The following is a 26,559-nucleotide window of genomic DNA, read 5'->3' on the forward strand; positions in this document are numbered from 1 at the left end:
ATCAATGGATACCTGACATGTTGAAAAATTTTGTTGTCAAGACTAGACAACTGTAGCTTGCTTTATTTAAGAATAATAACGTTTCCAATTTAAAGTATGTATATTCCCCCGCTTAAAAATAGCATCTCCAATGTTGATTATCTCATGAAGTATGCATTTCCAATATAATGTTCCCACTTACAAGTTGGTCCAATATCATTATTTTACAACATATTTAACTTTGATGAGATTCTAATTTTTTTACCTATGAGGACCTGGATGTACAAAATGTTTTTTGATTTTTGAGGTTTTCAACTTTTGGACGATCGAAAATCGATTTTCCAAACATTGATGCTAGAGTCTTGAGACTAGCATGTTCCTATACCAGTTTTTGGCCCTCTAAACGATGGTGCAATTGAAATTTGCGTAGGTAGCATGGTTGTTGAGAAAAGGGTGATTTTAGAAAATAGTTAATTTTGAATAGATGCTGCTAGTAAAACTTTTTAATTACTATATGAATGCGGAATGTATGTGTAGTAAAAGTTGTAGAGGATACTTTGATTGAGTAGGGCATGTTTGATGTGGGGTTACTGAAGGCGATGTCAGTGAGTAATGACGGAAAATGTTCAAAATGACCGATTTTCAAAGAGCCATACCGCTAGATTTTACCAAGTGAACGAGAGCTTCAAGCTTAATAACTTCTGTTTCTTCTTCAATCTTCTATACAATGGTATGGTTATTGTAGATAAATAAATAAAAAGTTGAATATTCCCTGCTTGTAGCTCATAAAATATATGATTTTGAGCAAGTTTATGAAGGGAGCGTACATCTGGTACTTGAAACCCTTATATTATAATAGGACTAACGTAGAGCTATCGAACGGTCTTTGTTTTGTGCGAATCCAGTGAGTATTTGTCGAGATATGGTCAAAAAAGAGTATCATGCAAAATCATGGATTTTTCTTTAAAATCTGCCTGTGATAGCAAGCAAAAAATCTGGTAATGATTTTTTGATCAGGACAAGATTTTCAATATCTCATGATAGAGTCATGCCAAAGCTTCAAGCAATAGCTCATTCGATAGGAAATTTTTTGGTCTACAATGTTTAGTAATGCTTAACAAAATGTTTTGATGACAGATACTGATTAATCCTTAGAAAACAGTAAAAAAATGGCAAAATGTATCTCATTAAATATCAAGTGAACAATGTACACTAGAGACTTGAAATAAATACCCATTGTATTCTTCTTGCAATTCTTTACAAGTTTCATATAAGTTTGAAGGGGTGGTTACTATCAAGAAACGCGTAATTTTAAGGTCAATAGATTTCAGAATCCCATGGATCATCATTCAGAACAATAGAAATTAAATCTCCGTTGAGCTTTCGCATGTGTACACCACACCAGCATGCATTTGACCAAGCATTTTAAAAATCGGAGCGTACGAAAAGGGCCATATTAACTTGTTGATTTTAAGTTATCAATGGATACCTGACATGTTGAAAAATTTTGTTGTCAAGACTAGACAACTGTAGCTTGCTTTATTTAAGAATAATAACGTTTCCAATTTAAAGTATGTATATTCCCCCGCTTAAAAATAGCATCTCCAATGTTGATTATCTCATGAAGTATGCATTTCCAATATAATGTTCCCACTTACAAGTTGGTCCAATATCATTATTTTACAACATATTTAACTTTGATGAGATTCTAATTTTTTTACCTATGAGGACCTGGATGTACAAAATGTTTTTTGATTTTTGAGGTTTTCAACTTTTGGACGATCGAAAATCGATTTTCCAAACATTGATGCTAGAGTCTTGAGACTAGCATGTTCCTATACCAGTTTTTGGCCCTCTAAACGATGGTGCAATTGAAATTTGCGTAGGTAGCATGGTTGTTGAGAAAAGGGTGATTTTAGAAAATAGTTAATTTTGAATAGATGCTGCTAGTAAAACTTTTTAATTACTATATGAATGCGGAATGTATGTGTAGTAAAAGTTGTAGAGGATACTTTGATTGAGTAGGGCATGTTTGATGTGGGGTTACTGAAGGCGATGTCAGTGAGTAATGACGGAAAATGTTCAAAATGACCGATTTTCAAAGAGCCATACCGCTAGATTTTACCAAGTGAACGAGAGCTTCAAGCTTAATAACTTCTGTTTCTTCTTCAATCTTCTATACAATGGTATGGTTATTGTAGATAAATAAATAAAAAGTTGAATATTCCCTGCTTGTAGCTCATAAAATATATGATTTTGAGCAAGTTTATGAAGGGAGCGTACATCTGGTACTTGAAACCCTTATATTATAATAGGACTAACGTAGAGCTATCGAACGGTCTTTGTTTTGTGCGAATCCAGTGAGTATTTGTCGAGATATGGTCAAAAAAGAGTATCATGCAAAATCATGGATTTTTCTTTAAAATCTGCCTGTGATAGCAAGCAAAAAATCTGGTAATGATTTTTTGATCAGGACAAGATTTTCAATATCTCATGATAGAGTCATGCCAAAGCTTCAAGCAATAGCTCATTCGATAGGAAATTTTTTGGTCTACAATGTTTAGTAATGCTTAACAAAATGTTTTGATGACAGATACTGATTAATCCTTAGAAAACAGTAAAAAAATGGCAAAATGTATCTCATTAAATATCAAGTGAACAATGTACACTAGAGACTTGAAATAAATACCCATTGTATTCTTCTTGCAATTCTTTACAAGTTTCATATAAGTTTGAAGGGGTGGTTACTATCAAGAAACGCGTAATTTTAAGGTCAATAGATTTCAGAATCCCATGGATCATCATTCAGAACAATAGAAATTAAATCTCCGTTGAGCTTTCGCATGTGTACACCACACCAGCATGCATTTGACCAAGCATTTTAAAAATCGGAGCGTACGAAAAGGGCCATATTAACTTGTTGATTTTAAGTTATCAATGGATACCTGACATGTTGAAAAATTTTGTTGTCAAGACTAGACAACTGTAGCTTGCTTTATTTAAGAATAATAACGTTTCCAATTTAAAGTATGTATATTCCCCCGCTTAAAAATAGCATCTCCAATGTTGATTATCTCATGAAGTATGCATTTCCAATATAATGTTCCCACTTACAAGTTGGTCCAATATCATTATTTTACAACATATTTAACTTTGATGAGATTCTAATTTTTTTACCTATGAGGACCTGGATGTACAAAATGTTTTTTGATTTTTGAGGTTTTCAACTTTTGGACGATCGAAAATCGATTTTCCAAACATTGATGCTAGAGTCTTGAGACTAGCATGTTCCTATACCAGTTTTTGGCCCTCTAAACGATGGTGCAATTGAAATTTGCGTAGGTAGCATGGTTGTTGAGAAAAGGGTGATTTTAGAAAATAGTTAATTTTGAATAGATGCTGCTAGTAAAACTTTTTAATTACTATATGAATGCGGAATGTATGTGTAGTAAAAGTTGTAGAGGATACTTTGATTGAGTAGGGCATGTTTGATGTGGGGTTACTGAAGGCGATGTCAGTGAGTAATGACGGAAAATGTTCAAAATGACCGATTTTCAAAGAGCCATACCGCTAGATTTTACCAAGTGAACGAGAGCTTCAAGCTTAATAACTTCTGTTTCTTCTTCAATCTTCTATACAATGGTATGGTTATTGTAGATAAATAAATAAAAAGTTGAATATTCCCTGCTTGTAGCTCATAAAATATATGATTTTGAGCAAGTTTATGAAGGGAGCGTACATCTGGTACTTGAAACCCTTATATTATAATAGGACTAACGTAGAGCTATCGAACGGTCTTTGTTTTGTGCGAATCCAGTGAGTATTTGTCGAGATATGGTCAAAAAAGAGTATCATGCAAAATCATGGATTTTTCTTTAAAATCTGCCTGTGATAGCAAGCAAAAAATCTGGTAATGATTTTTTGATCAGGACAAGATTTTCAATATCTCATGATAGAGTCATGCCAAAGCTTCAAGCAATAGCTCATTCGATAGGAAATTTTTTGGTCTACAATGTTTAGTAATGCTTAACAAAATGTTTTGATGACAGATACTGATTAATCCTTAGAAAACAGTAAAAAAATGGCAAAATGTATCTCATTAAATATCAAGTGAACAATGTACACTAGAGACTTGAAATAAATACCCATTGTATTCTTCTTGCAATTCTTTACAAGTTTCATATAAGTTTGAAGGGGTGGTTACTATCAAGAAACGCGTAATTTTAAGGTCAATAGATTTCAGAATCCCATGGATCATCATTCAGAACAATAGAAATTAAATCTCCGTTGAGCTTTCGCATGTGTACACCACACCAGCATGCATTTGACCAAGCATTTTAAAAATCGGAGCGTACGAAAAGGGCCATATTAACTTGTTGATTTTAAGTTATCAATGGATACCTGACATGTTGAAAAATTTTGTTGTCAAGACTAGACAACTGTAGCTTGCTTTATTTAAGAATAATAACGTTTCCAATTTAAAGTATGTATATTCCCCCGCTTAAAAATAGCATCTCCAATGTTGATTATCTCATGAAGTATGCATTTCCAATATAATGTTCCCACTTACAAGTTGGTCCAATATCATTATTTTACAACATATTTAACTTTGATGAGATTCTAATTTTTTTACCTATGAGGACCTGGATGTACAAAATGTTTTTTGATTTTTGAGGTTTTCAACTTTTGGACGATCGAAAATCGATTTTCCAAACATTGATGCTAGAGTCTTGAGACTAGCATGTTCCTATACCAGTTTTTGGCCCTCTAAACGATGGTGCAATTGAAATTTGCGTAGGTAGCATGGTTGTTGAGAAAAGGGTGATTTTAGAAAATAGTTAATTTTGAATAGATGCTGCTAGTAAAACTTTTTAATTACTATATGAATGCGGAATGTATGTGTAGTAAAAGTTGTAGAGGATACTTTGATTGAGTAGGGCATGTTTGATGTGGGGTTACTGAAGGCGATGTCAGTGAGTAATGACGGAAAATGTTCAAAATGACCGATTTTCAAAGAGCCATACCGCTAGATTTTACCAAGTGAACGAGAGCTTCAAGCTTAATAACTTCTGTTTCTTCTTCAATCTTCTATACAATGGTATGGTTATTGTAGATAAATAAATAAAAAGTTGAATATTCCCTGCTTGTAGCTCATAAAATATATGATTTTGAGCAAGTTTATGAAGGGAGCGTACATCTGGTACTTGAAACCCTTATATTATAATAGGACTAACGTAGAGCTATCGAACGGTCTTTGTTTTGTGCGAATCCAGTGAGTATTTGTCGAGATATGGTCAAAAAAGAGTATCATGCAAAATCATGGATTTTTCTTTAAAATCTGCCTGTGATAGCAAGCAAAAAATCTGGTAATGATTTTTTGATCAGGACAAGATTTTCAATATCTCATGATAGAGTCATGCCAAAGCTTCAAGCAATAGCTCATTCGATAGGAAATTTTTTGGTCTACAATGTTTAGTAATGCTTAACAAAATGTTTTGATGACAGATACTGATTAATCCTTAGAAAACAGTAAAAAAATGGCAAAATGTATCTCATTAAATATCAAGTGAACAATGTACACTAGAGACTTGAAATAAATACCCATTGTATTCTTCTTGCAATTCTTTACAAGTTTCATATAAGTTTGAAGGGGTGGTTACTATCAAGAAACGCGTAATTTTAAGGTCAATAGATTTCAGAATCCCATGGATCATCATTCAGAACAATAGAAATTAAATCTCCGTTGAGCTTTCGCATGTGTACACCACACCAGCATGCATTTGACCAAGCATTTTAAAAATCGGAGCGTACGAAAAGGGCCATATTAACTTGTTGATTTTAAGTTATCAATGGATACCTGACATGTTGAAAAATTTTGTTGTCAAGACTAGACAACTGTAGCTTGCTTTATTTAAGAATAATAACGTTTCCAATTTAAAGTATGTATATTCCCCCGCTTAAAAATAGCATCTCCAATGTTGATTATCTCATGAAGTATGCATTTCCAATATAATGTTCCCACTTACAAGTTGGTCCAATATCATTATTTTACAACATATTTAACTTTGATGAGATTCTAATTTTTTTACCTATGAGGACCTGGATGTACAAAATGTTTTTTGATTTTTGAGGTTTTCAACTTTTGGACGATCGAAAATCGATTTTCCAAACATTGATGCTAGAGTCTTGAGACTAGCATGTTCCTATACCAGTTTTTGGCCCTCTAAACGATGGTGCAATTGAAATTTGCGTAGGTAGCATGGTTGTTGAGAAAAGGGTGATTTTAGAAAATAGTTAATTTTGAATAGATGCTGCTAGTAAAACTTTTTAATTACTATATGAATGCGGAATGTATGTGTAGTAAAAGTTGTAGAGGATACTTTGATTGAGTAGGGCATGTTTGATGTGGGGTTACTGAAGGCGATGTCAGTGAGTAATGACGGAAAATGTTCAAAATGACCGATTTTCAAAGAGCCATACCGCTAGATTTTACCAAGTGAACGAGAGCTTCAAGCTTAATAACTTCTGTTTCTTCTTCAATCTTCTATACAATGGTATGGTTATTGTAGATAAATAAATAAAAAGTTGAATATTCCCTGCTTGTAGCTCATAAAATATATGATTTTGAGCAAGTTTATGAAGGGAGCGTACATCTGGTACTTGAAACCCTTATATTATAATAGGACTAACGTAGAGCTATCGAACGGTCTTTGTTTTGTGCGAATCCAGTGAGTATTTGTCGAGATATGGTCAAAAAAGAGTATCATGCAAAATCATGGATTTTTCTTTAAAATCTGCCTGTGATAGCAAGCAAAAAATCTGGTAATGATTTTTTGATCAGGACAAGATTTTCAATATCTCATGATAGAGTCATGCCAAAGCTTCAAGCAATAGCTCATTCGATAGGAAATTTTTTGGTCTACAATGTTTAGTAATGCTTAACAAAATGTTTTGATGACAGATACTGATTAATCCTTAGAAAACAGTAAAAAAATGGCAAAATGTATCTCATTAAATATCAAGTGAACAATGTACACTAGAGACTTGAAATAAATACCCATTGTATTCTTCTTGCAATTCTTTACAAGTTTCATATAAGTTTGAAGGGGTGGTTACTATCAAGAAACGCGTAATTTTAAGGTCAATAGATTTCAGAATCCCATGGATCATCATTCAGAACAATAGAAATTAAATCTCCGTTGAGCTTTCGCATGTGTACACCACACCAGCATGCATTTGACCAAGCATTTTAAAAATCGGAGCGTACGAAAAGGGCCATATTAACTTGTTGATTTTAAGTTATCAATGGATACCTGACATGTTGAAAAATTTTGTTGTCAAGACTAGACAACTGTAGCTTGCTTTATTTAAGAATAATAACGTTTCCAATTTAAAGTATGTATATTCCCCCGCTTAAAAATAGCATCTCCAATGTTGATTATCTCATGAAGTATGCATTTCCAATATAATGTTCCCACTTACAAGTTGGTCCAATATCATTATTTTACAACATATTTAACTTTGATGAGATTCTAATTTTTTTACCTATGAGGACCTGGATGTACAAAATGTTTTTTGATTTTTGAGGTTTTCAACTTTTGGACGATCGAAAATCGATTTTCCAAACATTGATGCTAGAGTCTTGAGACTAGCATGTTCCTATACCAGTTTTTGGCCCTCTAAACGATGGTGCAATTGAAATTTGCGTAGGTAGCATGGTTGTTGAGAAAAGGGTGATTTTAGAAAATAGTTAATTTTGAATAGATGCTGCTAGTAAAACTTTTTAATTACTATATGAATGCGGAATGTATGTGTAGTAAAAGTTGTAGAGGATACTTTGATTGAGTAGGGCATGTTTGATGTGGGGTTACTGAAGGCGATGTCAGTGAGTAATGACGGAAAATGTTCAAAATGACCGATTTTCAAAGAGCCATACCGCTAGATTTTACCAAGTGAACGAGAGCTTCAAGCTTAATAACTTCTGTTTCTTCTTCAATCTTCTATACAATGGTATGGTTATTGTAGATAAATAAATAAAAAGTTGAATATTCCCTGCTTGTAGCTCATAAAATATATGATTTTGAGCAAGTTTATGAAGGGAGCGTACATCTGGTACTTGAAACCCTTATATTATAATAGGACTAACGTAGAGCTATCGAACGGTCTTTGTTTTGTGCGAATCCAGTGAGTATTTGTCGAGATATGGTCAAAAAAGAGTATCATGCAAAATCATGGATTTTTCTTTAAAATCTGCCTGTGATAGCAAGCAAAAAATCTGGTAATGATTTTTTGATCAGGACAAGATTTTCAATATCTCATGATAGAGTCATGCCAAAGCTTCAAGCAATAGCTCATTCGATAGGAAATTTTTTGGTCTACAATGTTTAGTAATGCTTAACAAAATGTTTTGATGACAGATACTGATTAATCCTTAGAAAACAGTAAAAAAATGGCAAAATGTATCTCATTAAATATCAAGTGAACAATGTACACTAGAGACTTGAAATAAATACCCATTGTATTCTTCTTGCAATTCTTTACAAGTTTCATATAAGTTTGAAGGGGTGGTTACTATCAAGAAACGCGTAATTTTAAGGTCAATAGATTTCAGAATCCCATGGATCATCATTCAGAACAATAGAAATTAAATCTCCGTTGAGCTTTCGCATGTGTACACCACACCAGCATGCATTTGACCAAGCATTTTAAAAATCGGAGCGTACGAAAAGGGCCATATTAACTTGTTGATTTTAAGTTATCAATGGATACCTGACATGTTGAAAAATTTTGTTGTCAAGACTAGACAACTGTAGCTTGCTTTATTTAAGAATAATAACGTTTCCAATTTAAAGTATGTATATTCCCCCGCTTAAAAATAGCATCTCCAATGTTGATTATCTCATGAAGTATGCATTTCCAATATAATGTTCCCACTTACAAGTTGGTCCAATATCATTATTTTACAACATATTTAACTTTGATGAGATTCTAATTTTTTTACCTATGAGGACCTGGATGTACAAAATGTTTTTTGATTTTTGAGGTTTTCAACTTTTGGACGATCGAAAATCGATTTTCCAAACATTGATGCTAGAGTCTTGAGACTAGCATGTTCCTATACCAGTTTTTGGCCCTCTAAACGATGGTGCAATTGAAATTTGCGTAGGTAGCATGGTTGTTGAGAAAAGGGTGATTTTAGAAAATAGTTAATTTTGAATAGATGCTGCTAGTAAAACTTTTTAATTACTATATGAATGCGGAATGTATGTGTAGTAAAAGTTGTAGAGGATACTTTGATTGAGTAGGGCATGTTTGATGTGGGGTTACTGAAGGCGATGTCAGTGAGTAATGACGGAAAATGTTCAAAATGACCGATTTTCAAAGAGCCATACCGCTAGATTTTACCAAGTGAACGAGAGCTTCAAGCTTAATAACTTCTGTTTCTTCTTCAATCTTCTATACAATGGTATGGTTATTGTAGATAAATAAATAAAAAGTTGAATATTCCCTGCTTGTAGCTCATAAAATATATGATTTTGAGCAAGTTTATGAAGGGAGCGTACATCTGGTACTTGAAACCCTTATATTATAATAGGACTAACGTAGAGCTATCGAACGGTCTTTGTTTTGTGCGAATCCAGTGAGTATTTGTCGAGATATGGTCAAAAAAGAGTATCATGCAAAATCATGGATTTTTCTTTAAAATCTGCCTGTGATAGCAAGCAAAAAATCTGGTAATGATTTTTTGATCAGGACAAGATTTTCAATATCTCATGATAGAGTCATGCCAAAGCTTCAAGCAATAGCTCATTCGATAGGAAATTTTTTGGTCTACAATGTTTAGTAATGCTTAACAAAATGTTTTGATGACAGATACTGATTAATCCTTAGAAAACAGTAAAAAAATGGCAAAATGTATCTCATTAAATATCAAGTGAACAATGTACACTAGAGACTTGAAATAAATACCCATTGTATTCTTCTTGCAATTCTTTACAAGTTTCATATAAGTTTGAAGGGGTGGTTACTATCAAGAAACGCGTAATTTTAAGGTCAATAGATTTCAGAATCCCATGGATCATCATTCAGAACAATAGAAATTAAATCTCCGTTGAGCTTTCGCATGTGTACACCACACCAGCATGCATTTGACCAAGCATTTTAAAAATCGGAGCGTACGAAAAGGGCCATATTAACTTGTTGATTTTAAGTTATCAATGGATACCTGACATGTTGAAAAATTTTGTTGTCAAGACTAGACAACTGTAGCTTGCTTTATTTAAGAATAATAACGTTTCCAATTTAAAGTATGTATATTCCCCCGCTTAAAAATAGCATCTCCAATGTTGATTATCTCATGAAGTATGCATTTCCAATATAATGTTCCCACTTACAAGTTGGTCCAATATCATTATTTTACAACATATTTAACTTTGATGAGATTCTAATTTTTTTACCTATGAGGACCTGGATGTACAAAATGTTTTTTGATTTTTGAGGTTTTCAACTTTTGGACGATCGAAAATCGATTTTCCAAACATTGATGCTAGAGTCTTGAGACTAGCATGTTCCTATACCAGTTTTTGGCCCTCTAAACGATGGTGCAATTGAAATTTGCGTAGGTAGCATGGTTGTTGAGAAAAGGGTGATTTTAGAAAATAGTTAATTTTGAATAGATGCTGCTAGTAAAACTTTTTAATTACTATATGAATGCGGAATGTATGTGTAGTAAAAGTTGTAGAGGATACTTTGATTGAGTAGGGCATGTTTGATGTGGGGTTACTGAAGGCGATGTCAGTGAGTAATGACGGAAAATGTTCAAAATGACCGATTTTCAAAGAGCCATACCGCTAGATTTTACCAAGTGAACGAGAGCTTCAAGCTTAATAACTTCTGTTTCTTCTTCAATCTTCTATACAATGGTATGGTTATTGTAGATAAATAAATAAAAAGTTGAATATTCCCTGCTTGTAGCTCATAAAATATATGATTTTGAGCAAGTTTATGAAGGGAGCGTACATCTGGTACTTGAAACCCTTATATTATAATAGGACTAACGTAGAGCTATCGAACGGTCTTTGTTTTGTGCGAATCCAGTGAGTATTTGTCGAGATATGGTCAAAAAAGAGTATCATGCAAAATCATGGATTTTTCTTTAAAATCTGCCTGTGATAGCAAGCAAAAAATCTGGTAATGATTTTTTGATCAGGACAAGATTTTCAATATCTCATGATAGAGTCATGCCAAAGCTTCAAGCAATAGCTCATTCGATAGGAAATTTTTTGGTCTACAATGTTTAGTAATGCTTAACAAAATGTTTTGATGACAGATACTGATTAATCCTTAGAAAACAGTAAAAAAATGGCAAAATGTATCTCATTAAATATCAAGTGAACAATGTACACTAGAGACTTGAAATAAATACCCATTGTATTCTTCTTGCAATTCTTTACAAGTTTCATATAAGTTTGAAGGGGTGGTTACTATCAAGAAACGCGTAATTTTAAGGTCAATAGATTTCAGAATCCCATGGATCATCATTCAGAACAATAGAAATTAAATCTCCGTTGAGCTTTCGCATGTGTACACCACACCAGCATGCATTTGACCAAGCATTTTAAAAATCGGAGCGTACGAAAAGGGCCATATTAACTTGTTGATTTTAAGTTATCAATGGATACCTGACATGTTGAAAAATTTTGTTGTCAAGACTAGACAACTGTAGCTTGCTTTATTTAAGAATAATAACGTTTCCAATTTAAAGTATGTATATTCCCCCGCTTAAAAATAGCATCTCCAATGTTGATTATCTCATGAAGTATGCATTTCCAATATAATGTTCCCACTTACAAGTTGGTCCAATATCATTATTTTACAACATATTTAACTTTGATGAGATTCTAATTTTTTTACCTATGAGGACCTGGATGTACAAAATGTTTTTTGATTTTTGAGGTTTTCAACTTTTGGACGATCGAAAATCGATTTTCCAAACATTGATGCTAGAGTCTTGAGACTAGCATGTTCCTATACCAGTTTTTGGCCCTCTAAACGATGGTGCAATTGAAATTTGCGTAGGTAGCATGGTTGTTGAGAAAAGGGTGATTTTAGAAAATAGTTAATTTTGAATAGATGCTGCTAGTAAAACTTTTTAATTACTATATGAATGCGGAATGTATGTGTAGTAAAAGTTGTAGAGGATACTTTGATTGAGTAGGGCATGTTTGATGTGGGGTTACTGAAGGCGATGTCAGTGAGTAATGACGGAAAATGTTCAAAATGACCGATTTTCAAAGAGCCATACCGCTAGATTTTACCAAGTGAACGAGAGCTTCAAGCTTAATAACTTCTGTTTCTTCTTCAATCTTCTATACAATGGTATGGTTATTGTAGATAAATAAATAAAAAGTTGAATATTCCCTGCTTGTAGCTCATAAAATATATGATTTTGAGCAAGTTTATGAAGGGAGCGTACATCTGGTACTTGAAACCCTTATATTATAATAGGACTAACGTAGAGCTATCGAACGGTCTTTGTTTTGTGCGAATCCAGTGAGTATTTGTCGAGATATGGTCAAAAAAGAGTATCATGCAAAATCATGGATTTTTCTTTAAAATCTGCCTGTGATAGCAAGCAAAAAATCTGGTAATGATTTTTTGATCAGGACAAGATTTTCAATATCTCATGATAGAGTCATGCCAAAGCTTCAAGCAATAGCTCATTCGATAGGAAATTTTTTGGTCTACAATGTTTAGTAATGCTTAACAAAATGTTTTGATGACAGATACTGATTAATCCTTAGAAAACAGTAAAAAAATGGCAAAATGTATCTCATTAAATATCAAGTGAACAATGTACACTAGAGACTTGAAATAAATACCCATTGTATTCTTCTTGCAATTCTTTACAAGTTTCATATAAGTTTGAAGGGGTGGTTACTATCAAGAAACGCGTAATTTTAAGGTCAATAGATTTCAGAATCCCATGGATCATCATTCAGAACAATAGAAATTAAATCTCCGTTGAGCTTTCGCATGTGTACACCACACCAGCATGCATTTGACCAAGCATTTTAAAAATCGGAGCGTACGAAAAGGGCCATATTAACTTGTTGATTTTAAGTTATCAATGGATACCTGACATGTTGAAAAATTTTGTTGTCAAGACTAGACAACTGTAGCTTGCTTTATTTAAGAATAATAACGTTTCCAATTTAAAGTATGTATATTCCCCCGCTTAAAAATAGCATCTCCAATGTTGATTATCTCATGAAGTATGCATTTCCAATATAATGTTCCCACTTACAAGTTGGTCCAATATCATTATTTTACAACATATTTAACTTTGATGAGATTCTAATTTTTTTACCTATGAGGACCTGGATGTACAAAATGTTTTTTGATTTTTGAGGTTTTCAACTTTTGGACGATCGAAAATCGATTTTCCAAACATTGATGCTAGAGTCTTGAGACTAGCATGTTCCTATACCAGTTTTTGGCCCTCTAAACGATGGTGCAATTGAAATTTGCGTAGGTAGCATGGTTGTTGAGAAAAGGGTGATTTTAGAAAATAGTTAATTTTGAATAGATGCTGCTAGTAAAACTTTTTAATTACTATATGAATGCGGAATGTATGTGTAGTAAAAGTTGTAGAGGATACTTTGATTGAGTAGGGCATGTTTGATGTGGGGTTACTGAAGGCGATGTCAGTGAGTAATGACGGAAAATGTTCAAAATGACCGATTTTCAAAGAGCCATACCGCTAGATTTTACCAAGTGAACGAGAGCTTCAAGCTTAATAACTTCTGTTTCTTCTTCAATCTTCTATACAATGGTATGGTTATTGTAGATAAATAAATAAAAAGTTGAATATTCCCTGCTTGTAGCTCATAAAATATATGATTTTGAGCAAGTTTATGAAGGGAGCGTACATCTGGTACTTGAAACCCTTATATTATAATAGGACTAACGTAGAGCTATCGAACGGTCTTTGTTTTGTGCGAATCCAGTGAGTATTTGTCGAGATATGGTCAAAAAAGAGTATCATGCAAAATCATGGATTTTTCTTTAAAATCTGCCTGTGATAGCAAGCAAAAAATCTGGTAATGATTTTTTGATCAGGACAAGATTTTCAATATCTCATGATAGAGTCATGCCAAAGCTTCAAGCAATAGCTCATTCGATAGGAAATTTTTTGGTCTACAATGTTTAGTAATGCTTAACAAAATGTTTTGATGACAGATACTGATTAATCCTTAGAAAACAGTAAAAAAATGGCAAAATGTATCTCATTAAATATCAAGTGAACAATGTACACTAGAGACTTGAAATAAATACCCATTGTATTCTTCTTGCAATTCTTTACAAGTTTCATATAAGTTTGAAGGGGTGGTTACTATCAAGAAACGCGTAATTTTAAGGTCAATAGATTTCAGAATCCCATGGATCATCATTCAGAACAATAGAAATTAAATCTCCGTTGAGCTTTCGCATGTGTACACCACACCAGCATGCATTTGACCAAGCATTTTAAAAATCGGAGCGTACGAAAAGGGCCATATTAACTTGTTGATTTTAAGTTATCAATGGATACCTGACATGTTGAAAAATTTTGTTGTCAAGACTAGACAACTGTAGCTTGCTTTATTTAAGAATAATAACGTTTCCAATTTAAAGTATGTATATTCCCCCGCTTAAAAATAGCATCTCCAATGTTGATTATCTCATGAAGTATGCATTTCCAATATAATGTTCCCACTTACAAGTTGGTCCAATATCATTATTTTACAACATATTTAACTTTGATGAGATTCTAATTTTTTTACCTATGAGGACCTGGATGTACAAAATGTTTTTTGATTTTTGAGGTTTTCAACTTTTGGACGATCGAAAATCGATTTTCCAAACATTGATGCTAGAGTCTTGAGACTAGCATGTTCCTATACCAGTTTTTGGCCCTCTAAACGATGGTGCAATTGAAATTTGCGTAGGTAGCATGGTTGTTGAGAAAAGGGTGATTTTAGAAAATAGTTAATTTTGAATAGATGCTGCTAGTAAAACTTTTTAATTACTATATGAATGCGGAATGTATGTGTAGTAAAAGTTGTAGAGGATACTTTGATTGAGTAGGGCATGTTTGATGTGGGGTTACTGAAGGCGATGTCAGTGAGTAATGACGGAAAATGTTCAAAATGACCGATTTTCAAAGAGCCATACCGCTAGATTTTACCAAGTGAACGAGAGCTTCAAGCTTAATAACTTCTGTTTCTTCTTCAATCTTCTATACAATGGTATGGTTATTGTAGATAAATAAATAAAAAGTTGAATATTCCCTGCTTGTAGCTCATAAAATATATGATTTTGAGCAAGTTTATGAAGGGAGCGTACATCTGGTACTTGAAACCCTTATATTATAATAGGACTAACGTAGAGCTATCGAACGGTCTTTGTTTTGTGCGAATCCAGTGAGTATTTGTCGAGATATGGTCAAAAAAGAGTATCATGCAAAATCATGGATTTTTCTTTAAAATCTGCCTGTGATAGCAAGCAAAAAATCTGGTAATGATTTTTTGATCAGGACAAGATTTTCAATATCTCATGATAGAGTCATGCCAAAGCTTCAAGCAATAGCTCATTCGATAGGAAATTTTTTGGTCTACAATGTTTAGTAATGCTTAACAAAATGTTTTGATGACAGATACTGATTAATCCTTAGAAAACAGTAAAAAAATGGCAAAATGTATCTCATTAAATATCAAGTGAACAATGTACACTAGAGACTTGAAATAAATACCCATTGTATTCTTCTTGCAATTCTTTACAAGTTTCATATAAGTTTGAAGGGGTGGTTACTATCAAGAAACGCGTAATTTTAAGGTCAATAGATTTCAGAATCCCATGGATCATCATTCAGAACAATAGAAATTAAATCTCCGTTGAGCTTTCGCATGTGTACACCACACCAGCATGCATTTGACCAAGCATTTTAAAAATCGGAGCGTACGAAAAGGGCCATATTAACTTGTTGATTTTAAGTTATCAATGGATACCTTATGGAATTTGAGGCTTTATAGACTAAAATTCACGAAAGAAAAAGAATAAAAAAAAACAGTAATGTCGACTTGATAAAGGTATGTTTTATTATCAAACTGACAGGTGTAAAGTAAACTGAAGTCTCTCTACTGGCCAGGTAGATGATCCTTCTTATATACTATAACAATGGATAAAAGTTCTATTAATTAGATTGACAAATAAGTCAACTCAGATCAACTAATGTCTAATCATGCTAAAAGACAACTCCAGCAAGCTAATCATGATTTAGCTCTGTCTGGATGAATAATTAGACTCCCATCCGAAGTACCCTGATTTATCCTTTCCATAAGGATAATTAATATCGATCTAGTAGCATGTATCCGATAGGTACAGTCTTCTTAGTCTATATTAATAGTACATATCTGAGTGTATATCGCTAAGCATACATCTTTAGCATGTATCTGGATATATGGCATGTCTATAGCATATCGTATGCATGTCTATAGCATGTCTCATATATAGTACAAGTCTGTAGTACATAAAGTATCTGTAGCTAGTATCACGGATATAAGCATGTGTCTTATAGCGTGGATCATGAAGTGCACATCTGAAGCAACAAGCTCATATTGCATTAATCTTGGTGCCTATCCAGATATGGTAAACATCCGTAGTCAATGTCGGAATACAAGTATAAGTCTATAGTGCCATCCATGTCCGTGGTGCCATCTATAGCCTATATCTTATATAGTATGAATCTTATAGTACTAGCGTATCTGAAGTCCATATCTTCTTATAGTATAAATCGATATCGTACATCTAATCCAGTGTACATACAGTTTATATCTAAATCTGGTAACTGGATGAACTGTCGGAATGCAGATCATAGTGGATGTATTCCACAATAAGGTCAAATTGTTGAGAAGATGAGAGCCTTTTAAATGTGTTGCTTATTATAAGTTTGGTGGTTTTACATTGTTTTCCTTATGTGATGCTGTTGGTGTCATAAAATGTGTATACTGGTATTCTCCATGCGTGGACCTAAACTATCCCCACACATTTCACATGAATTCCTCTAATTGAAGATAGGTTGATAATCTCAAATACATCCACCAAATACTGATGCAATCATGTCGTATGTTCTTGATGATTCCACATCCATACTTGAATAAACCTTCATTGATTTGCCTGCACCGGCTACTTGCCTTGTATTGATCATCCTCCCTCATCTCGAATTACTGTAACTCAACATTCTCAGAATGATGCCTATATATACTCTTATAGTGAACCGAGCTACGCACGTGACCAGAAAGCACAAGTAAAACTAACAAACCATAACAAACAACTCGCTTATGATTATATCAAACATCCTTGATGGTCTAGTGGCTAGGATTCGTCGCTCTCACCGACGCGGCCGGGGTTCAATTCCCCGTCAGGGAATATTTTGTTCATCGCCAGGATTGTAGTGCGCGTAGACATATGTTTATGTCACTGTATCAACTAAGATTTTCCATACTACATCCGTAGAACAAACCCTTTTTTTCCCCCAAAGGTTCCCCTTAAAAGGATCAATAATCCGATCAGCTACGTTATCAAACATGCATAGTTTACCATCTGGATTCATTAATAAGCTTATGAATATTCCTTCATCATTTGGAAAAGTGCATTACACAGAAAGAGCATTTTCGATTTGAAAAGCTCTAATAGCAAACGGCCACATTGGGCATCACCATGACGACATGTGTGGGCGCATAAATAGATGTAAAAGTTAACAGCTTAAAATAATAATGGTGAATTTGTGCACACATCTAATAATAGTCAAAATTATTTGTTTGTTTAATCCACAATAATGACAATTGCATTTGTTTATGTAAATACTATTAGAAAATATAGGTAGATATTAGTAGTAGAGCGATGATGATGAATAGGTAATGGAGTTAAATGTACAAATGGCAAGGGGAAGGGGGGGGGGAGGGTAATACAGAAAGTCTACAATAAAAGATGAAAAGCAAGAGGAAATATTCACAAAAAAAATCTAAGTATGATACGAAACTTGTTTTTTAACATGAGGACCGAGCAAGGTTGTATGTTCAGACAAAGTATCATCCGAATCATCCATGGCGCTGTTCACAACGTCGATTTCCTCTTCCAATAATTTGGTACTTGGTTTCCATGAAATTAGCAAGACACCACAGATAGTTACAGCTACACCAAACATGACGAGCAGCAAATGCCACCAAATAATTCGGCTCCATTGATCATAATAGACTAGACCATTGAAGAGACAAGATACGTTGAATGTGCAAGATGAAAGAGGAATCATGATGACAGTGTCGCACAATTGCAATCCCTTATTCAAGTAATACAACTACAAGGCAAAATATGTCATGTGTTACTATGATTCGTTCCATTATCATGTAGCTTCTACATTACCTGCAAAATGGCTGTCAGTACCATCATCACCAAAAGTATCCATGTTAGAGCGTATTGCAACTGATTTTTATCAAATACAACAGACAAGATGATCAATTCCAGTCCACTCTTGGCGAATAAGATACTTTGGCTGCTGATGTTGCCAGATAGAACACCATAACTGATACCGCAATACTTTTTCAAATCCTCCATAGTGACCCATTTACCGATCAATTTTCCCATGTTGGTAGGAGGCATAGCAGCTGATTCCATGAGATAGTACATTCGTTCAAAATAATGTGTTGTTAGTAAACCTGTGATGATCACAAATTCTAATATGCTGAAATAAGCAATGAATGCTGGCTTTCTGTACAATCTTATCAAGTCATCGATATCATGGTCTGGCTCAGGGATGACGCCAAACAAACCAACAAGCAATGCACCGATAACAATGAGTAATGTACCTATTCTTCCTAGTCAGTTTCACAGGATTCACACTAGACAATGTTCAATTACCAATGACTGTATTTCTCTTGAATGGATCGCCCAAGACAATCTTCGCAGCAATTGCATTAAATACGAGGCCCATAGCTCCGATGGGAGCCAAGATAACAATGGGAAGGTATCCAATAGAGAATATAGACCCAATGATATTGGCAGTCAAGAAGCTTGCAAAGCTGATTACCCACATAGGTCTCTTGAGTGCATGTTTTCGAGCTTCCACTGGATAGACGGTGTCATTTAATATATGCGATTTGCGTTGAAATGCCATGGCAAACGACTGCACTAAATTGGTAATGACTGATACACCAATACCAATCCAAAACTCTCTAGTGTATGCTTGCTGGCTGTCATCATCTTCATATTCAATGCCATTCGAATTCATTATCATTGGGGTTTTTTGTGTATCGGTAAAATAGTTTAAATGTATAAAAGAAAAAGGAAAAAAAGGACCCGGCCGGTTGCTATTAATTTTACCTTTTTCTACCTTTCCAAAATAGCCTCCTAGGTTAATTTGCAGTGTTTAGTTTTCCACTTGAAGTTCAGACATGATTTTGGACAAATGATGGTGCAATGAATATAAGGAGAACTCCCACATGTGACAAGTCATAAAGCTATACAATATCCCTGATTCAGTTTAGCCGGCGTGTGAGATTAATCGTTTGGCTCATGATAATGCCATTTCATCCAGCTACCATGTTGTATGATGTCTTTTCATGCCCCGGAGCAGTTCGAAAACGGTTACGATGGTTCTAAACAAAGCAGAAATGTTGCCAAGCATGAAGATAGTACTGTTTGATGCTGCTTTGCCATTGAAACAAATATATGGTGCACGCTTACGATGCTTAGCATTTGGACAATCATCATCGTTTACATGTGGCGGGTCTTGAAGGATTAGCAATAGTTGCATAGACATTATATTGAGGCGTTTTGTGAACCTCGACAATCATCCGCGATCAACTAAGCTTCGCTGCCAAGGCACAAGCATTTGTGTGCTTAGTAGAATGGCCAGATAAGGCGCTTGCTCAGTCCCCATTCAACTACAAAGCTGGAAACGCTTATTCAAAAATGAATACGAGTCTACGTTTTCATTCAGAATGATCATGGTTAAAGTCTAGGCCATCGAAAACGATTATCCATAAATGAAGATACCCGTAATGATCACTTCACGAATGACATCTCAACAACCAAATCTTGGAATTAATAATTCCTGTCATACTGTTATCTTTAAGCACACATTTTAACAATCCACGCTGATGATTCAAGGTTTTATTAGTGTCAGTGAGTTATATATGTATTCATGGTGTTGCTGTAGATGATGATTGTGCTTCTGCTTCTGCTGCTGTTGCTGCTTCTGTTGTTGAGGGTGTTTGTGGTGATTGGGTCGATTGGTTAGTAGGAGAAGGTGGAAGTGATACTTGTTTTGCTTCCTCCAATACCTCTTCCTCGTCTGAAGCAGGCAATACTGGTGCATTAAAGATGGTATCACTGTAGGTCACTGAATCCGAGCGCTTTTGATGTTCTTCATCTGCCTGCAACTCTCTGTCGCTCTTTTTTCGAGGTATTCTATGCAATAAGCCGTATCCGACATCGCAACCCAACGAACCATTTCCTCCCCATTCATGATTAGGCACAATAATACATTCTCTGCAGCTGTCCCACTCTGAGTTGTATAGGTATAGTCGAAGAGGTTTACCCAGGTATTGCTCCACCAAATCGTAGAAATCATCCTCATTCCTCAAGGTCATGTGTGGACTACCTATAATGTAGTCAGAGTAGGGAATAATACCAGCCATTTCAGCAGGGGAATTGGGAGATACGTCCAGCACGTGCCATACGTTCTCTCCAGCACGTTCAAACGAACAGAATCTAATTGAGCAGCCTACAATGTAGATACTCATCCGTCAATGTATGCCTTTTCTTATGCCATTGATATCCTTACCAATTAAGCTCTTTTCATTTGGATCGTCAGGATGCCAATCTCTGCTTGGTGTTAAAGTAATTTCTAATTTACGGATGAGATGACTTTGAGAGTGATATGCATCTTTCGTCTTTATTACCTCGAAATGATTGCTCTTTGCTAGAATAGACACCCATAGGCAGAGGCTTTCCTTCGTATTCCTGCAATGTTTTCAACAATGTTTGACTATCGCCATTGTTCTACTGAATATGAGTATTACGAGTAATGCTTCTAGTTGATTTTCTTACGAGTGGGATGCCGTTGATATTGACAATATAATCAAAGAATTGCTCAATTCCTGCGTGAAAAGCGGGAGAATTCTCCTTTACCTAAGAAAACACGCGAAATTAGCATACCATCATGCCAAATGCATGCTAGATGTCTTACTTTCAACACATGAAATCCATATTGTCCTTGCTCAGAACTCTGTGCTCCTCCCATTTTATCTGCTTGACGAGAATTAGATAAAAAGAGAGAAAAAATAAAAGAATTTACAAAGCACCACGCATGTTTGTGTCTCCCCCCTCCACTGCAAATTTGAAAAAGAGCTTGAATATCGTAGCATGATAGTAATTTGATCAATGGGTTTATTCATATTTCGCCTTCTTCATAATGAGGCTCTTCACATAGGGCATCCAGAGAAAAATGCCAATACCCAAAACGACAATGATGGCCACCACAATCTTGTACACTTGATAAAAGAGAAATCCAAGGTATAAATTCTCTAACACTAGGTTATATATCACCGGTTGGATCTCCATGTCTTTGATTTGTGATACACCTGTGTATTTAGCAGCTACTTGCAATGTGAATAAGAAGCTTCCATCTGGCCGTTTGCACTGATTGAAGATCTTGAGGTAGAAATCAGCTGGTGTCTGTTATAAAGTTTGCATTAGTGACAGGACAAGAAAGCGTGATCAGAGATACTTGCAATAGCAGGATACGATATTCTAATTTCGTAATTAGCATTATCCTTAATATTGTCTAAACTATACCATTGGACATCTCGTTGTGGTATAATGCTGCTCTGTATTTCTGAGAATGGTGGTTTCAATGAGGTAGCTTCTCGTGCTTTGCTTGATACTTCAAAATGAGGGTCGCAAGATGTCATTTTTCGAGAATCCACTTGCAGAACCAGTTTTTCAGTGTTGGCCCAGGCATGCTGAATGCAAAAGATAGTGGCTAGGAGCAGTGCTGCCTTCATTGTTCAGGAATTACAGTACAAATGAACCAAAACGCGAGAGATTTGATTCAGATTCAGATGCAAAGTGTGTCTGTTGCCTTGCTGCGTCAAATGTTGATGGAAAACTGCAAGTCCGAATAAACCATCTCTTTTCTTTATTCTCTTAACAACATGTCGTCTAGAGCCTTAAAGAGACTCCAAAAAGAGCAGCTACCTGCCATTGCACCCGAGAAATCTGATGAAGAAGTCGTAGATTCAGAGGAGGAAGATCATGTCGAGAGCAAGCCCATCAAGCAAATCAACCCATTCGACTTGGTAAGTAGTTGCAAAGCACACCCTCTGATCACACATTAACAGGCCCCGTAGCTGAATGGAGACGATGACGATGTTGCAGAGGAAGAGGAGGAAGACGAAGCAGAGGAGAAGCAAGCAGAAGAAATCAAAAAGCCTGAGCCTGTCAATGTAAAGGTAAGCTTGCCACTAGATGCCGTGTATCAGCCAGCAATTGACTTAAATGCACCGTCCTCTCTCTCAAGTCATTTAACATTACCAAGAAGAACAAGAAGAAGAATAAAAAGAAAAACAACAAGAGTGACAACCAAAGCAATAATACAGATGACATGAGCATGGAGGAGTTGAACAGAGTATTGAAGCAGCTTGGAAAAAAGTAATTATACATTGCAACAGGGTGAGAACTGATGACTGAAAGATGTAATCAATAGATCTTCAAAGGCAACCAAGAGCAATCAAAACTTCAACACGGAGGAGCGTCGTCAATTACTAGCTGTCAATTACCGTCATTTGAATGCTCAAGCAGAGATGAAACGCTTGTTTGGCTCTCATGTGGTAAACACTGAAAATCGAGCTTCTCAAGGCAGAGTGTTGAAAGTGTCGAAATTTACCACACCAAAGAGCGATTGGCCGCCTTACAAAAGACACGGCTTGTCCATGGAGGTTGTGGAGACAAAGGACGGCATCACCTACTATGCATTCAGACACTCGGAGCAGTATCAGAATGCTCAGGTAGAGTTCTTGCAAGCCGTTGCTACTCATAATCCACATGCCCTGTTGTTCTTGACGAGAACACAACCTTACCATGTCGATAGCTTGCTTCAGCTGTCTGAAATCTCAAAGCAGAGTGGAGACTGGCACGCTGCTGGTGATTTTATAGGTAAGCGTAAGATGTTTACAAGCGTATTTTCCTATAAACTCATCGTTTCTACAGAACGAGCCTTGTATGCTTGTGAAAGAGCTTTTCATCCTCAATTTTCACTTGCCACTGGCACAGCTCGCTTATCCTACAAAAAACCAGAGAACAGATCCTTCTTCTTGGCCGTTTTCCGTCAAATACAATTCTTGATTCGTCGTGGATGTTGGAAGACAGCGTTTGAATTCAACAAGCTGCTGTTTAGCCTTGATCCTGTGTCTGATCCATTGGGCGCTTTACTCTCCTTGGATTACCATGCCCTTTCTGCCAAAGACTATGAGTATGTCCTCAAAATGCGGTCTGAATGGAAGACAGATGGCCGCCTCTATCCCGTGGATCTAGCTGATATGCCCAACTTTGCATATTCGTCAGCTTATGCCAAGTTTAAGATGAGCGAAAAGAGCAAGAACTCGAGCGATGTTGTTCAGGCCACTCAGATGATGAAGGAGGCTATTCAGAAATATCCTTTGGTTTACTGTCGACTTTTAGAGAAACTGGGCCAACCTGAACCTGAAGAAACTGTGAAATTGACTCAATAGTAAGTCTGCAGTATGCGATATGCCGTATGGATGATTCTAACTTAAACTGCTCAAAGCATTCCCAATGAATACATGGAGATCATGCAGCTATCTTATATAGAACGTACTTTTGAAATGTGGAAGGAACCTGAGGTCTTGGAGTGGCTCAAGGGCGTAGGATCATCTACTTTACCAGTTGTCGTCAACCAGCCTCAAGAGATCCAACAAAAGCTGCTATGTCAAGAAAAGGATGCGGTCCCCTTGAGTGTCTCTCGTTACATTGTCTTGATTGACATTCAAAAGTTGTTGTCTTACTTACCATGGGGTGTTACTTCAACCAGTTACCACATGTACGATCCTTTGCCACCACCAGACTCAGAACCCTCATACAACACAAGTGAGCGTGCGTCCTTTGGTGCTGGACGTGGTGTCCGTATTGGCAATGGCGAACAAATGGATGCTCACACTGTCATCAATGCGGTAAGAGAATTGCTGGCTAGTAATCGATTGGCTCCTGCTAGTCAGGCAGAGGCTCAAGCACTGTTGGAGGAATTGGAGAGACATCGAGCAGACAATGTCAACCACGTTCCTGGCGCATTTCCGGCAGATGTTGATCAGTATCCCGATCTCGTGCAAGAACTGCGAGGTGCTGCTGAGGAGAACGAACAGGGCGAGGACGAAGAGGATGACTGGGGACCCGCCCCACAGGGAGTGTAAGCCTCGATACTATTCGTATATGTGCATTGGCATTAATAACTGTGCAATTAGGTCAAACAACAATGGCGCTGACATGGATGAAGAGGAGATGAGACAACTCATGGAGGCAGTTGGAGAAGAAGATTTAGAAGTACAGAGAGCTTTAGCAGAGGCATTTGAGAGAAACAACCAATAACTCAAAAATAAACACTATTGTTTTATTATCCTTCATTTGATTCATTGCCATTTCTACCTCTTGATGATGAGCTGGATGCGGATGATGGAGGAGGGTTTCTAATGTAGCCGCCAATGCCCAAGAAGGAAGCAGGTGTGGTGGCATTACTTGCTGCGTTGCCCAGCTGTGATTGCATGCCCTGATCTTGATCTGAATTTGAGGATAAACCTGCTGTCTCGTTGGATACATTTTCCACAGCAGCAGTGGCAGTGGCAGCAGGTACGTTACTCGTAGATGAACTGGGTGCATCCAACGCAGATGAGGATGATGAAGATGAATTACCAATAGTAGCAGCAGCAGCAGCCTTTTGTGCTGTCTCTTCTGTGTTTTCCGTCTTGAGAACCGTTGTATTGAAACTTCCACAATTACCACATTTATGGTAAAAGAAATGGTACTTGGCAGGCGTCTTTTCCTCGCAATCGTTACAAAAAATGTGTGATATAAACTTTTCATACTCTGCAGGCATAGGTTGACGTTCCAAATCTTTGTCGAGGCGATTAAAGTATTCAGACATGTCGCCTAACGACTTGAGACAAGTGGGACATTGATATGATGTTTGGATATAGGCTGTATAACAGTGTTTGTGAATGCAATGTCCACAAGGCTATGTCTCGTCAGTTGACACATAGAAAACCTCCACTTGCGCTAATACAACGTACCATGAAAATGACAGTCGATGTGCTGGTAAACATGTATTCACCACAGATGGGACAATCGCTCTCCAGATTTCTCTCAATGCACTTGTGATCTTTCATGGTGATGTTCAAGCAGATATTACACTTTTTACAGTGGAAAAAGTCCTTTCCTAATCCATTGCCTTGTCTACAAATGCCACAGTCGTCGCAGTGATAGATGGCCTTTTTTGGATCATCGTCCCAGAGCTTACATTTGTCGCAATAATAGCGGGCCACTCTTTCTCCACAGTTGCTGCAATCTTGAGCGGCCGGTTGCAATGTCATACATAACATACACAGCATATTCTTGGTCTCGTTTCTGTCGTGAAATACACAGTGAGTCCACGGCCAGACATGTTTTTCCACCACAAAACAAACCTCACAATGTTGTGATCCTCCACATCGTCATGACAAAATCGACAGGTTACAATCTTTTGGCAGCAATTGGCTTGCAATTTACATTTCCTTTGGTAGTGCTTACATCCTAGAATCTCTTTCTCTTCGTTCTGAATAATTCTAATTAGATCACGACTGATGTTTGGTGTGAGATGTGTTCTTACGTTATACGATTTGCTATAGTCATTTTCAGTTGAATTGAGGCTGGTGTCAGATTGATTGTGAGCAGGTGGATGCGTGGTGCCATGCGACATCAAGTACTGTCGTTTTGTGAGTCAAGTTAGAGTGGTAGCCGCTGACAAGGTATGTAAATATGAATTACCTGTATTTGCTTGGCTTTGTCCCTCGGTGTAAGGGTCTGATCAAGTTGAATTTCCTTAATTTTCTTTCTCAATTCAGCTTCGTTGATAATGTGCCTCTTTTCTGCCTCTTTTGTCGACCCACTAGCATTGGTAGCAGTAGTAGTGGCTGCTGCTGCTGTTGCTGTCGTTATAGACGTAGTTGCAGTAGATGCGTGTGTAGGATGGTCCTCCTCAGCATCTTGCCAATCTTCCTCGTCTTCTTCGTGATTTATCTCGTGATCGTAATCTATCTCACTATCAGAGTATTCTTGCAATGGAGGTTGGCTCATTTTCAAGCAGAAGTATAGAAAAGAGGGAGGAAAAAGAAGGAGTAAAAAACTTGTAAATGCTTCTCTTCAAGCAACCTACTATTCAACGCCAGATATTTCTCCCATTGACAAGGATTGTTACTGTATCACTCGAATTCA

At 36.2% G+C, this 26,559-nt stretch overlaps 5 protein-coding genes and 1 non-coding gene across 6 annotated transcripts; 2 read left to right on the plus strand and 4 right to left on the minus strand.

Moving 5' to 3' along the window:
• Positions 1 to 17,376: 17,376 nt before the first annotated feature.
• ATC70_003496 lies at positions 17,377 to 17,448 on the plus strand. Its single transcript has one exon. It is a non-coding gene; the product is annotated as a tRNA-Glu (tRNA).
• A 595-nt stretch (positions 17,449 to 18,043) lies between these two features.
• Positions 18,044 to 19,312, minus strand: ATC70_003497 (uncharacterized protein; the record flags this gene model as incomplete). Its single annotated transcript, XM_064822856.1, has 3 exons — positions 18,044 to 18,376; positions 18,442 to 18,884; positions 18,937 to 19,312. The coding sequence occupies 3 exons, from the start codon at positions 19,310 to 19,312 to the stop codon at positions 18,044 to 18,046; spliced, it is 1,152 nt and encodes a 383-aa protein (XP_064679456.1).
• Positions 19,313 to 20,219: 907 nt separating this feature from the next.
• Positions 20,220 to 21,322, minus strand: ATC70_003498 (uncharacterized protein; the record flags this gene model as incomplete). Its single annotated transcript, XM_064822857.1, has 5 exons — positions 20,220 to 20,803; positions 20,864 to 20,926; positions 20,982 to 21,081; positions 21,130 to 21,210; positions 21,269 to 21,322. 5 exons carry the CDS (start codon positions 21,320 to 21,322, stop codon positions 20,220 to 20,222), a joined length of 882 nt encoding a protein of 293 aa, XP_064679457.1.
• Positions 21,323 to 21,468: 146 nt separating this feature from the next.
• On the minus strand, positions 21,469 to 22,085 carry ATC70_003499 (uncharacterized protein; the record flags this gene model as incomplete). The annotated part of the gene is made up of 2 exons (XM_064822858.1): positions 21,469 to 21,756; positions 21,813 to 22,085. The coding sequence occupies 2 exons, from the start codon at positions 22,083 to 22,085 to the stop codon at positions 21,469 to 21,471; spliced, it is 561 nt and encodes a 186-aa protein (XP_064679458.1).
• Positions 22,086 to 22,235: 150 nt separating this feature from the next.
• ATC70_003500 (uncharacterized protein) lies at positions 22,236 to 24,681 on the plus strand (the record flags this gene model as incomplete). Its single annotated transcript, XM_064822859.1, has 7 exons — positions 22,236 to 22,379; positions 22,431 to 22,532; positions 22,601 to 22,731; positions 22,787 to 23,235; positions 23,290 to 23,809; positions 23,867 to 24,502; positions 24,558 to 24,681. The coding sequence occupies 7 exons, from the start codon at positions 22,236 to 22,238 to the stop codon at positions 24,679 to 24,681; spliced, it is 2,106 nt and encodes a 701-aa protein (XP_064679459.1).
• A 25-nt stretch (positions 24,682 to 24,706) lies between these two features.
• ATC70_003501 (uncharacterized protein) lies at positions 24,707 to 26,421 on the minus strand (the record flags this gene model as incomplete). Its single annotated transcript, XM_064822860.1, has 5 exons — positions 24,707 to 25,324; positions 25,380 to 25,713; positions 25,773 to 25,900; positions 25,955 to 26,050; positions 26,113 to 26,421. 5 exons carry the CDS (start codon positions 26,419 to 26,421, stop codon positions 24,707 to 24,709), a joined length of 1,485 nt encoding a protein of 494 aa, XP_064679460.1.
• Positions 26,422 to 26,559: the final 138 nt, after the last annotated feature.

This window comes from Mucor velutinosus (genome assembly GCF_035048745.1).
Source record: "Mucor velutinosus strain NIH1002 chromosome Unknown tig00000165, whole genome shotgun sequence".
Classification (NCBI taxonomy): domain Eukaryota; kingdom Fungi; phylum Mucoromycota; class Mucoromycetes; order Mucorales; family Mucoraceae; genus Mucor; species Mucor velutinosus.